General features: G+C 40.4%; 2 protein-coding genes across 6 annotated transcripts in view; both read left to right on the top strand.

The window, feature by feature from the left end:
• Sprt (PDZ domain-containing protein sprite) overlaps positions 1-7105 on the top strand; it is a 115664-nt gene extending 108559 nt beyond the window's left edge. For 2 of the 5 annotated variants that reach the window (XM_076818251.1, XM_076818252.1), the window contains 3 exons: positions 1541-1802; positions 3003-3410; positions 6191-7105. In XM_076818251.1, coding sequence (XP_076674366.1) covers positions 1541-1802; positions 3003-3410; positions 6191-6589 — 1069 coding nt within the window. In that variant the 3' untranslated portion in view covers positions 6590-7105. Of the gene's footprint in view, positions 1-1540; positions 1803-3002; positions 3411-3496; positions 3721-6190 lie in introns of those variants that run through there. The other 3 variants (XM_076818250.1, XM_076818253.1, XM_076818254.1) reach the window with 2 other exon arrangements.
• Positions 7106-10845: 3740 nt separating this feature from the next.
• Positions 10846-11771, top strand: LOC143372405 (uncharacterized). Its single transcript, XM_076818553.1, has 2 exons — positions 10846-11045; positions 11146-11771. Exons 1-2 carry the CDS (start codon positions 10846-10848, stop codon positions 11330-11332), a joined length of 387 nt encoding a protein of 128 aa, XP_076674668.1. The 3' UTR covers positions 11333-11771.
• Positions 11772-12757: the final 986 nt, after the last annotated feature.

Below are 12757 nucleotides of genomic sequence, written 5' to 3'. Positions count from 1 at the left end.
TTGTAACTCGCAATCTGTAAGAGATAAAAAAAATTTCAAGACAAAAGTTACTTCTTTTAGTTAGGACTATCGTTTGGTAACTTGCAATTCTTAAAGTTCGTCAGTTATAACAGAAAATTGGAAAATAGCCGGAATTTAAGGGGTCAATTTCACCCCCTTAGAGTGAATTTGGGCAGCAAACAAAAATTGCGTTGTAATCAGTAGGAAATTCCCTACACACTCACAAAGTCTCAGAATTTTTTGAATTTCTGGGTTCTGGATCTTTCCTTGTAAGTAATGGATTGAAATACAGATTTACTACGTTTTGTAGTTATTTAATAGTAAATGAAATAGTATGTTTAAACACTTTAAACTTCGTTCTTAACTACATATGTTTTTCTATATAACCTCAAATTTTAGGGTGCCAATGATTGTACTTTTATGCCTATTTTTGTTTTTCATTGAACATTTTTAAAATAAAAGACTTAACAGGTACTCAAGATGTTTTATTTTAATGAGAAATCCATAATCATTGATAATAACTGAAAATTAAGACCATATAAAAACTTCACAAAAAATATAAACATTCCAATTGGGATTTCCGCTTAGGGTGCCAATCATTGTACAGTTTACCCTACCCATAATTTACAGAAAAGTAAAAAATTTCCTTAAATAGAAACCTGTATTTGCAAATATCATGCTGGGTATAAATTCTGCACAACTTTATATGTCTGCCAAATTTCGTAGAGATTTATTCCTTAGTGTAACAGTTTTTAGGGACACCAGCTAGAAAAATGTAGTTACTAGGGAAACAGATTTAAAATTTTAGTAATGTCACCTGTTCAGTCGCATAGTGGACTTTATATTTCCATTGCGACTAAACAGCTGTTTGGAGAGCATATAGGAAACCTTCATGATTTTCAAAGACCTGAGTTCTTGCCTCTTTTCAAAAGTCAGGTTATCGTCGTTTAACTCACTGTATGCGTTGCACGTCGCGATTTCCGGCAAACAGTTCCCATTTAAAATTGATTAATAAACGCCGCTAAAAACAGAAGTAAATAAATAGTTGTTACAATTATTCTTCTTAATGCACAAGATGCAGTAGCATTGAAACTTTAGGTACGCTTCATCGCATGGCCTCCGAAGTGGAGTGTTTTATCAATTTAGGGTGTCTAAATAAATTATATTACCTGTGTCACCTTTATATTGAACTCTTTTACAAGCGCACCGATTTAGTTCACATATTTTCAACAGTTTCTTGACTTTCAATCAAATACTTTAGAAACGTATTAGGTAGAATAATGTTCTCCATTACACAATTACTGTACTCTCATTTTAAACGCATCATAATGTCGTTATAATAGTAATAATAATAATATTCTTAACATCTAAAAGTTCAAGAAAATGAAAAGAAAAGGGATTGATATTTTGAAGGTTCTAAATCAGAAGGCCTTCACTTGATAACGAGTGAATCTTTTCTCTTTGCTATTATAAAAGTTTCACCTAATTAAGTACAATCGTGCTCGTGGCACTGAGACTTATCAGTCAACATTGTTTTCAGGATCTTGGAAGTCAATGGAAAACTCGTGGTGGGAGCAGGCAGGAGCGACTTGGCGAGACTCCTGGCCGTTGCACCCGATGCGGCACAAATCGTGGTCCTTCGAAAAGGTGAATCCCTTGCAGCACTCCGCACACTTCGATCAGATAACCTTAGGCTGACTCATAGAATCGGATATCTCGAGGAACAGGTTAGGGATCTGCTGGCACCAAGTAGAGCTGAGGTCCCCGCAGATCCTCCGCCGACTCGCCAAGAACAAGTTCAGGTAGGTACTCGAACACGATAATAAATTTAGCTAATATGTTATACATACAAATAGGATCGATATACCTAAAGAGAAATTACACCCTATAATTTTTAGTAAATAATTATAATATAATTTACTTTATCAAACACATAGTACATGCACATTTCTTTTATCTGATTCTGAATCATCAGTGATTACTTAATTTCAATTGATAGTGTTAATATAGAATATATTAATACGCATATAAAATTTCTTTTTTCTGAAAATCGAATTATGTGGTATGATAACAGAAGCGAAACAATTGTAGTTGTCAGTTGTTAACTGTACATCAGAGAAGAAAGAGATTTTCACAACACATGTATCCATCTCAAATTTTAAAAAGTGTTTGCTTTCTACTGCTGATCTTGAATAGTTCGGACGTGCTAGTCATCCTTTCTTCACGCTTCATATTGGGCAATAGTGCTGCAGTAATAACGGCCAGAGTTCGGAAGGATTCGGCTCCGCTGATGGAAGGGGAAATACCTACAGGAACGGTGGCAATGTGTGCATGAACTGCGCCTGCATCAGTCACGCACACATTACTACCGCTCCTGTAGGTGTTTCCCCCTCCATCAGTGGAGCCGAATCCCTCCGAACTCTGATAACGGCCATCTTCAGCGTTCGAGAAAGATTGCGATACCGTAAATAGTAATACTTGTTATCAAAATTGGAAGTTTGTGACCTGCCATTGGGAACTAAACTAATAAATAGATCGAAGGGACTTATAAGCATAAACAATGATATTCTAAAAACAACTATTAAAAACTCTGCTCCACGATTAATAAATAAGTTTCAACCAATGAAATTTATGATATTGCAAATACTAAAATTGCAATACAATCGGGGTACGCTAACAGTTATTGAAGATATCATCAACAAATTTAGGAATCAGTAGTAATAATTTGTTAATAAAATAATTTTAATATAAAATTCTTTCAAAATGCAGAATGTAAATTTAAAGAGAATTTGACCTTCTAATTATTGATTTATATCAAATCAGAATAGTGAAGTAGTTCGTTAGGAAGTGTATCAAAGATCGCAGGCAAACAATTTCGATTAAATATTGGAAGTTTTAAGAAGAATATACATATGGTTTCCAAGTTTAATAAGATACAAAAACGATATTTCACGACCATTAGCATAATGCTGCACCTTCAAATTTTTACTTTTATTTCATAGGTTTTTCAGAAGGGACCACAAGTAACTGCATTAGTTGCAAATCTTCCTGGTCTCAATGTCAGAAATTCTATGGAGCTACGGCAGAGTTTACCTATGGTAAAAACTAAACACGGTGATCACTCGAAACGCTTACTGGATTCAAAAAGTCCAAAAGAAGTTGATTTTTCATCGGACAGTGCTTCAAATAGCCATCCTAAATCAAGAACTAGACAGAAGCACCAAGGATTTCAATTAACTGGATCAACTACAAGTTTAGATTATAGGCAAACACAGTTGCCATCTCATCTGCAACACAGACGACCAACACGTATTGAATCTGCTATGGAACAGTTGTCTAAAAATCGCAAAAACACATCGCAAATACAATCTGTAGACTTTGATTCAGAACCAACCTATTACCGGCTACAGGTGAATTGCTAATTTTAATGTCATTCCTACATTACAAAACATTAACGCGGCCCTTTATTATGTAACATATGATATCTCATTTTCAGTACAATGTACAGTATTGTCCCGTTCTAAGTCCGGGTTCCCTATTTTATTAGTACACTAGCTGATATACCCGGTGTTACCCGGAAACGGTAGAATCCAAATATTCGCAAAGTACCCCAACGATCATTCTAACATATATATCCGCGGTAAACCAATTCTCTCGCGAGAAAGCGCGCGAGAAGCTTCGCCACCTGGTGGTGACATCACGGTACTGTTATGCGCGAGGATAGACTTAGCGCATATAGGCCGGTATTCATAGTCGCTACTTATTCTTAAGCAAATGCTTAAGCATTCGTCATCCTTTACTAGCTACTAGGTTAGTAGAGGATGCCGCATGCTTAAGCATTTGCTTAAGAATAAGTAGCGACTATGAATACCGGCCATAGTATATGCTCTAAGGGCGGTATTATCAGTCGTTGGTTAAGACTAAGATCGTCTTAAGCATGCGACATCCTCTACTAGTCTAGTACATTAGTAGAGAATGCCGGATGCTTAAGACGATCTTAGTCTTAAGCAACGACTGATAATACCGCCCTAAGGCAGCGCCGTCCAACTTGCCTCCTGGGAGGCAAAAGCCGTCCCCACCATCGTCTGTCGTTGCCATGGCGCAAAGACGCGGCCGAGTCAGAGTAACAATGAACGTCGGCGTCGCGCATGGTGTCTGAGCTTCCTTGTCTACGGAACTGTCACGGCCTCCTTTTTAGCGTCGCAAGGTTTCCTTGACGACAAGTCACGCTGCTCAAAAGGAAGGTTGGAAGGGGAAGTAGGAGCGTGAAGGGGCCCTATGCTGGACAACGCTGACCTAACTAGACCCACATCAAGTGACGATCTTGCTTCCCAATGCTTGAGATATGATACATCAAAACAAATGATTTAGAATTAGAGAATTATATATAACTAGTAGATTTACTCATCCATTCGATGTTTGAATCTTTTACCTCCTGTTGCTTCGCCTTACTCCTTTGCTTTTCATTTCTTTCCTCAAGCCCCGTGGACCTGGTTACCATCAGCTTCAAACGGCACACGAAAAACATCTGCTACGGACGTGTATTTTTGCTTCACTTGATTTGGGCCGAGTTAGGTCTGCACCTTGCTCAGTCTTCTGCCCCTTTAAACGTTGAATTGTGTTTATTTAGGGCAGGGCTGCTCAGTTGAGAACACAAAACCTCCTTAGGTCGCGTCCAGATCTGAACCGAACGGCGAACCGAACGCCACTTGAGACTCCCTAATGCCGCGTTTCTACGTGTGGACCGTATATTTCTAGCGATTTTTGCCAGGTTAGACAGAGACTCGTGGCTCGCGACAGCTAAAGATTGAAGGACAGAGAGTGTTTAGAGTAGTGCAGACCAAAGGTCTGTTGCTGTCTGTTTTTTTTTTTATAAACGTAATACATGCAGATATACACAGCGGCTGCTTGATCTGCGGAAATGGTGCTCGTGCGAACGGTGAAACTATTCCGAGAGTCCCGTAGACATTTCGAACCGTAGGCGTAGGTACGCTTGGGAAGGTCTGTGGGACACTCTTCTTTTATCACCAACTTGTCTTGCTTCTTCAAACTACTTGACACTCCCAATGGCAAGGACGACAACAAGTCATGGTGGTGTGAGGGACAGGGATGCACCGCTACAGTTGTTTACTCTATGTGGGTGAGCCATTCCTTTGATGGTTCGGGACTTTACCGACATCGGCTGGGAACAGCCCGAACATCTCGGCGAGCCTGACTTTCCTTTGGTCGAGGGTCCCGAGGTCCCTTCTTCGGTGTCATATAGCAAGCAAATCTTTGGTCTGCACTACTCTAAACATTCTCTGTCTTTCAATCTTTAGCTGTCGCGGGCCACGAGATTATGTCTAAACTGGCGAAAATCGCTAGAAATATATGTTCCACACGTAGGAACGCGGCATTAAGGAGTCTCAAGTGGCGTTCGGTTCGCCGTTCGGTTCAGATCAGGACGCGGCCTTAAATTCTGGGACCTGGATTAGAACCGAGCGCAGAACTGTCGCGCTGGTAAAGACAGCAAAGGGTGAGGGTATCTACAAGACCGTATATGCGTGCAGGCTCGAACCCCGCGCACTATTGCAGTCCCCCCACCGCATGCTCTTGCTAGCAACGTAAAGGGTCCTCCAAACGCGGATATATGTTGCATGAAACATTGATACATGCTTCATGATATAGGTTTCATGAAACTGGCATCTTGCTCACCAGCCAGGAGGGTGAGCAAGATGCACGATGGATGTATCAATGTTTCATTGCAACATGTATCAGCGTCTGGAGGCCCCTTAATAGTTCCGTGCTCGGTTCTGATCCGTGTCCCAAAACCTAAGGAGGGCTACGGCTCCCGACTGAGCAACTCTGTTCTACACAATCGAATCGTTGGGAAATCTTGATCAATCTTTCTTGACTAAACGGTTTGTTCGCGACATATGGTTTCTTTCAAACTTTTTCTCTTCCCAGCGGGCAGTTTTTCTTAACAAATGTCCACCTATCCAGAGATCTAGATTCACCCCTTGAAAAACACGACATTAATTATTTAACAATTCTTCTTTGTATTACCAACGAAAGATTGGTGTACTAAATAAATTTATCTAAAGAATAACAAACTTTTACTTTGAATTAGAATTTTAAGCACTTAATTATTTACAAATTCACTTGTAGAATCAAGATAATCCACGTATTTAAGACCTCCTTATTATTTCAGGATATACAATCACGTACGATGGAGAACTCTGATGCATCAATAATGTATAGTTCACAAGAAATAAAATCTCGTCCGGCACCGCCGAAAAAGCCACTTCGATTATCTCTTCATCGTGCAGCCAGTCTTCAATCCGTAGAAAGCGCACCACCTGCAGCCTTTCACGATATAGCCAAGAAGCCAATGAAGAGAAATCATAAAGGTGACCCACCAAAGGAGAAGAGCACCCAATCAGAAACGAATGGAGAGGCAAACTATCAAACGCAAGAATCGCAGTTTAATCCACCTCAACCACCGTCAAGAACCCCTTCCAGAGCAGAATCGTGTCAAAGTGCATTGCGATGGTCATCTCCTAAATCGAGACCACATTTAGCAGCTGTTACAATGGAAAAATGGTGTTAATTGAATTAGAATCTATTTCATTCTGACTACATAAATAACTCTTCGATCTAAATTGTATTCAGTGAAACTCTGTATACCATAAATATTTTACATCTTTTATACAAAGTATTTTGGTATCATATATTATGAATAATTGAAGATCTCTGCTGTTAGAAAAGATATTTTGCATTATTGCAAAGATTTTAGATAATATGTATGTAAATATAATGTAATGATACTTTAATAGTTGATACATGTATTTGAAAAAGACTGAATTTTTCTGAACTAAATTTGTTCACCAATAGACTATTTATAAATTTTAAGTTAGTACCATTAATCATTTTTGTTTAGGTCAGTTTCTTATGAAATATTGCGTTGTACACATACTGTTTATTCAAAATATTACTGAATAAGGTAAACAACTTATTTTATCTAAAGTGAAAATTTCATTATTTTTCGAATAAATCTAAACACAAAGTTGTTAAGCTCAAGATTACATAAACATGTCAAGATAAATATTTCAATAAAATTAAGAATTATTATTTTACTGTATTTATTCGTTTGAAGTTAACGGGTTACATCTACCTAAGGTCGTATTCAGATATATTGGCCGGTGAGTTTCGTGAGGGGTATTCTCCCATCATACGCCTGCTCGGTGCTCCTTTTCTCAACGTTCTGACTCTCTCTCGGGCTAGGCCTGCTCGTCGCGCGGTGAGGATTCGGTGCCCGTGAGGTACGTAAACACGCAGCGAAGCATCCCCACCACTTTCTCGTTTCTTTCTTGCTCTCGTTCCATCTCGCTCTCGCCTTCGCAGAACAAGAGCGAGTTAGATGTGGTGGGGATAGTGCCAAGCTCCTGACGTGTAGGCCAAACCGAGTTCTTAGCGTAGAAATACATACATCAGAATAGGTGTGTGTGAGGTCTGAAAAAATTCAGGAGTTTTATTGATCAGAACATTGATTCTTTCTCAATAGCTTCATCTCGTATTGGTCTACGCACAGCTTCGTAACGCACACAACTATGACGTTAAGAATAAACAACAGCCGCACGGCTTCGTTCAGGCGGAGCCGAGCAGCGTTGCCGTTACCCCACTATACCCTTCGGGGGCCAGCAAGTCCAGCTGACAAATCCACGATTGTCAGATGGTGGTGGCCGATTTCTCCTCGATCGCTGTTCGCGAAAACGAATCGACCGGCCAATATATCTGAATACGACCTTAGGATAAAGATGCAATGAAAGATGAAAAATTATTCGAAGCCCAAGATGAAAGGTCTTCGAATAAACAAAGGAAACTAATAAATACCCGAAGCTATATAGATTTTTAGGTTTAGGGTACACACCCCCTCCTCTCCTCTCCCCCAAACCTCGTGTCCATCGGCTACTGGGGCCATTCGGAAGTATATCCTTTTATTTAAATAATGCCCATCTCTGCATAGGACCGTAAAGAATTACAAAAAAATCAGGGAGTCAACTGTTGACCGGTTTGGAGACTTTTCCTTGTTATATGTTTTATACAATAGTCGGAAGAATAATAATAAGAGCAATAATTGCAAATAATTGCTGTAACTTCCACATTCTGAAAATATGATATCAATAAATCAATATTTCCAGTATTATTAAATAGTAAAAAAGTTCCAATCTCTCCGTTTTTATTTTAAATAATGTGACCATATAATTATAACATAAATTCGACAGCGATTTCAAGTGATGTATGTGTTACAAAGCGTTAGTTTAGTAAATGTATACAGTTCCCAGCAGTTCCTAGTTAATGGAGGTATGCCGAAAATGCAGATAACCTAACCTACAATCATACGAAAATGCATACATTGACTGCATCACACGTTTACTGTGGCACATGCATTGAGCTCTATCCTAACTGGAGTGTGAACAGAGCAATGGCGGACGGTCAGACAAGGAACACAAATACGAGGAATTGCTTTCTCTGTCTTACTAGCCTATAGATGGATAGTGCATCTCAGTGAACTTATCCGCACGCACAAGAATGTAAAACATATCCAAAAAAGAATATTCTTATGAATAATGATCGCAAAATAAAAAAAAAAGTCTAATATGGTAAAATTACTCATGATTACTATTTTGAGAGTGGTAATGGTAACTGATGCTAACAAAGATCATGGCGTGGTGGCGTGCCGCGTGGCGTCTATACCCCCACTACACACAAATTTACTACAGGATAGTAGAGATAGAGAGGGATAGTAGGAAGAAGAAAGATACATTCACACACTATCTTCGATTTCTCTCGGACCGCTATCGCCTCTACTTCTTCCCACTGCTGTTCACACTCCAGTTAGGATAGAGCTCAATGGGCACATGTATCCAATTAACGCTTCAGTTTTGCTATGATTCCACGTTGGCAGTTCTCCTGAGTAGGTGCCATTTCGTATCCACTACTTGAACTAAACCACGAGCAGTGCGCTCCGCATTGAACCCCCTCTTTCGAATGAGTGCTAGCCAAGCCCAAATAGCGTCCCCGCGGTTAGGTTATGTCTTTGAACTTTGAACTGTTCAAAACATTTTTTTGCTCTACGAGAGGTGTTTTTATGTAATATTAATATGACCTTTTCATTACAGAAACAAAATATGCAAATACAAATTTCTGTTCACCCGTTCTGAGAAACGAAACTAGGGTTAGGTTTAGCAGTTACAGAGGGAGCCAGTGGGCTTCGAGGGGCACGGTAATAGGGACAAGTGTTAAATTTTTGTCCGAATTACCGGATTCACTTTAAAAATACGAATACATTTAAAAAATGCTCATTTTGCTATTTTTTCATAAAATTTGAACCTTTTATGATATAATAAACACTTTACATAAGTACAAATAATGATAATCATCAATTTATTCACTTCTGTAAAGTACGTGTTCCTTATCGTTTCCGGTAAGGATTTAAGTAAATCCATCGAAATCTTCATATGCATTTTTGAAATTTTTTCTATTATACTTAAATTGTTTAAAAATGCAACCTTCTCGTTTCTAACACATACATTAATAGATTAACTTAATTAAACAATTTTTTTCCTTATTCATTTATGCGAGTTTTTTGCATGGCTTCTTTAAGCACAAAGGCACGGTAATAGGAATAGGGCACGGAAATCGGGCTGATATATGCCATAGTGCGACGCATTAAAAGCGTGCCGATTCGTAGTGGAGGGGAAACACATCGTGGCGTCCATCCAATCAACGTCAAGACGAAAACAGTGCCCTCCGCTGGACGGTCCGAGCATCGAAACGATAGAAACTAGAGCACTAAAGAGGTGAGTATGCGCATCCGCCATATTGGGTTCTCTGGAGAAAGAAGATTATTGAGTACCCACCTTTTTGAGTATTGTCAAATTCGCTTTATAAACCAAATATAAACTTAAATGTAATAAAATACTGTAATAATGTGTCGTGCTACTAAGCATCAATATCAACAACGCATATTTTGTTTATAAAATGAATCTGACAATACCCAAAAAGGCGGGTACTCAATAATTTTCTCTCTCTAGAGGACCCAAAATGGCGGATGCGCATACTCACCTTCTTTAGTGCTCTATATACGGAAGCGTCTACGCGCCACCTTCATGCACAACCGTGCAGTGCAGTGTTGCGCGTGTTAGCAGGGATTTTGGAATGCGGACGCAGGTTGGTGCTCGTGGAGCGCTGCACCGCTCTGCTCGTTGGAGTGCGGGTATTTTCAAATAAATCAGAGTACACAAGCTATTTTAAAGATAAACTTTTAAGTATATTTTGAACTGCTCAGAAAGCTGGTTAGCGACCGAATGCCAGTAGCGTTAAGAAATAACTGTTTGTCAGTCTGTTGACAAGATTGATCTGTCTTCTTACATATTAATTCCTCGCTTGTCACCTCCGAGCGCCCTACTCCTCCAATTTCGGCGTGTTCGTCCGACTCCCTCCTCGAATCCCTTCGTCCAATCAAGACGATGACATCCTTCAAGTTTCGTGTGTGGGTTGTCCTTCAGCCGTCTCTCCGTCCTTGGCCCTTCCTTCGCGCTTCCCTCAACTCTCGGCTGGTGGTCGAGACACGCTTTCCGATTACATAGCCCTGATAGCCAGATCTGGGCAGCAGAATCTGACGTCAGAACTGCAGCAGTCTGTGTCCGCATTTGGCTGCGTTCTGATGTGCAGAGCCTGAGGTGCAGTGCCTGATGTCAGATGGACAGCAGATCGACAGCAGATCGACAGCAGATTTCGCCGTCTGCTAGGCACAGCAACAGCGCCATCTGAGATCCAGAATTACCAAGCAATTGCCTACAGATGGCGCTGTTGCTGTGCCTAGCAGACGGCGAAATCTGCTGTCGATCTGCTGTCCATCTGACATCAGGCACTGCACCTCAGGCTCTGCACATCAGAACGCAACCAAATGCGGACACAGACTGCTGCAGTTCTGACGTCAGATTCTGCTGCCCAGATCTGGCTATCAGGGAGGCTACTTACATTATATACAAATTTAACAGGTAGGTAGGCGCAACCCTTAGGATCAAAAAAACGTCGCCCGAACAACGTTTATGACTTTACGACTTTCGGCCTTTTCGACTGGAGTTTTTACCCTTACAGAACACCGGCAATTATTGGAAGCGAGGACAGAATTTTAAGTGGTTTTACGACACGAGCAGCTGCCCACTCGACGGAATTTGGCATGCAGATGTGGAAGGAAAAGTTAAGCTATTTATTATCGTCACCTGGCCTAACTGTAGTTTTGAAAATTACAGAATGCAATCCCAGGCTCTTGTACGCCTTCTGAGTTCAGGTATCAGCTACTAATATTGTACGAGCACGTTCGAAAAACTGGCAAGGAGAAACCCTCGAGAAGCACAATGCGCTCTACGTGTTTATGAGTCCTGGCAATAAACTCTTCCTCGTCCTTCGTGTCAATCTCGTTTAAAACCTTCCAGATGTGCTGTTCGCTTCGAATCCGCAGGCCTATAATAAATCTTTTCGCCACAAAGGATTTTGAATTACGCTCTACATCTGGTCTCGATATCTCTATGTCTTATAGCTAACTTCGCGCAATCGCACATATTTAACCCATAGACATATATAGACAGAGCGTAAGCTGAGGGGGGTGTAAGATTCGCGGTAAGGGGAGCGATACAGGCACATCGGGCAACGCAGTGGTTATGGATGCCGAATGGTTCCGAAGCTATCCCGACGTGCCTGTATCTGACCTCTGCCTTTTCCCTTCCAAGCCTACCGTTCCTCTCGCCGACAGTCCCAGCTTCTGCTCCGTCTATATATGTCTATGTTCTAGCCGCTTCTGAGTGACCACCGCACTGTGCAGTGCCGTGGTGCGACGATTCGAGGTTATGTGTCAAGCGATTTTTATTGGTTGATTCCCAACGAATCTTTAGTCCTACCAAAATCAACCAATCAGAATCGCATGACACATAACCTAGAATCGTCGCACCACGGCACTGCACAGTGTGAGGTTGCGCCAGAAACTGCATTGCACGCTTGTGCATGAAGGTGGCTCCAGAAATTTGTCTCCGCCTCTTTCCTTATCGTTCGAAAAACTAAGAAAGAGAAAGAGTCGGAGACAAATTTCTAATGTAATAAACTTCATCCTTAACTCTTTAAAGTTCGAACTTCGCGCTTTAAGACCTTGTGCTAAACGCCGCTAGGGCGAGGATCGCAACTCGCAGCAATGAGAAACAAAATGACGCCAGCACTAGTGTTGGCTAGAACCGTGATTTGTGAATCACGAGGGATTCGATCACGTTCATTCCCAATCACGGTGATTTTTCACAGTGATCCGTGATTTTCGTGATCACTTCTGATTGGTGCAGGCTGAACAGTGATTCACGATTTTCGTGATTTGATTGGTGGAAAGCATAACTGCTCTTTGCACGCGCCACATAACCCCAGTTTCTAATTTCTCTTGAAACATTCTCAACTCCTCACTGTTCTTATAGAATTTCAGTTGTATATTTTGAACCAATGTAACCGTTCTTGATCTATTTAAATTAACGAATATTTCTTCACTTTAGTTAAAAAGTGTAATGTATATGTGAATACTTTAGCAAATCAAATCAGTGCGTGCACACATTGACTATTTATGACTGTATATATGCTGTATATACTAGTTATATATTCCCTGAATTAGCACGCTTTGACTGCAACACAAACTATATTTAAGTATTTTATAAAAAATAATTCAATCAAGATCAAG

The sequence above is a fragment of the Andrena cerasifolii genome, chromosome 8, assembly GCF_050908995.1.
Source record: "Andrena cerasifolii isolate SP2316 chromosome 8, iyAndCera1_principal, whole genome shotgun sequence".
NCBI classification, from domain to species: domain Eukaryota; kingdom Metazoa; phylum Arthropoda; class Insecta; order Hymenoptera; family Andrenidae; genus Andrena; species Andrena cerasifolii.
Note: the sequence above shows the minus strand (reverse complement) of the source record. Positions and strands in the feature narration are given on the sequence as shown.

Excerpts from the sequence above, each read along its gene's own strand:
- LOC143372405 (XM_076818553.1), top strand. The coding sequence starts at position 10,846 with ATGGCGCTGTTGCTGTGCCTAGCAGACGGCGAAATCTGCTGTCGATCT. Across the intron at positions 11,046-11,145 it reads ATTATATACAAATTTAACAG|AACACCGGCAATTATTGGAA; the intron begins GTAGGTAGGCGC and ends TTACCCTTACAG.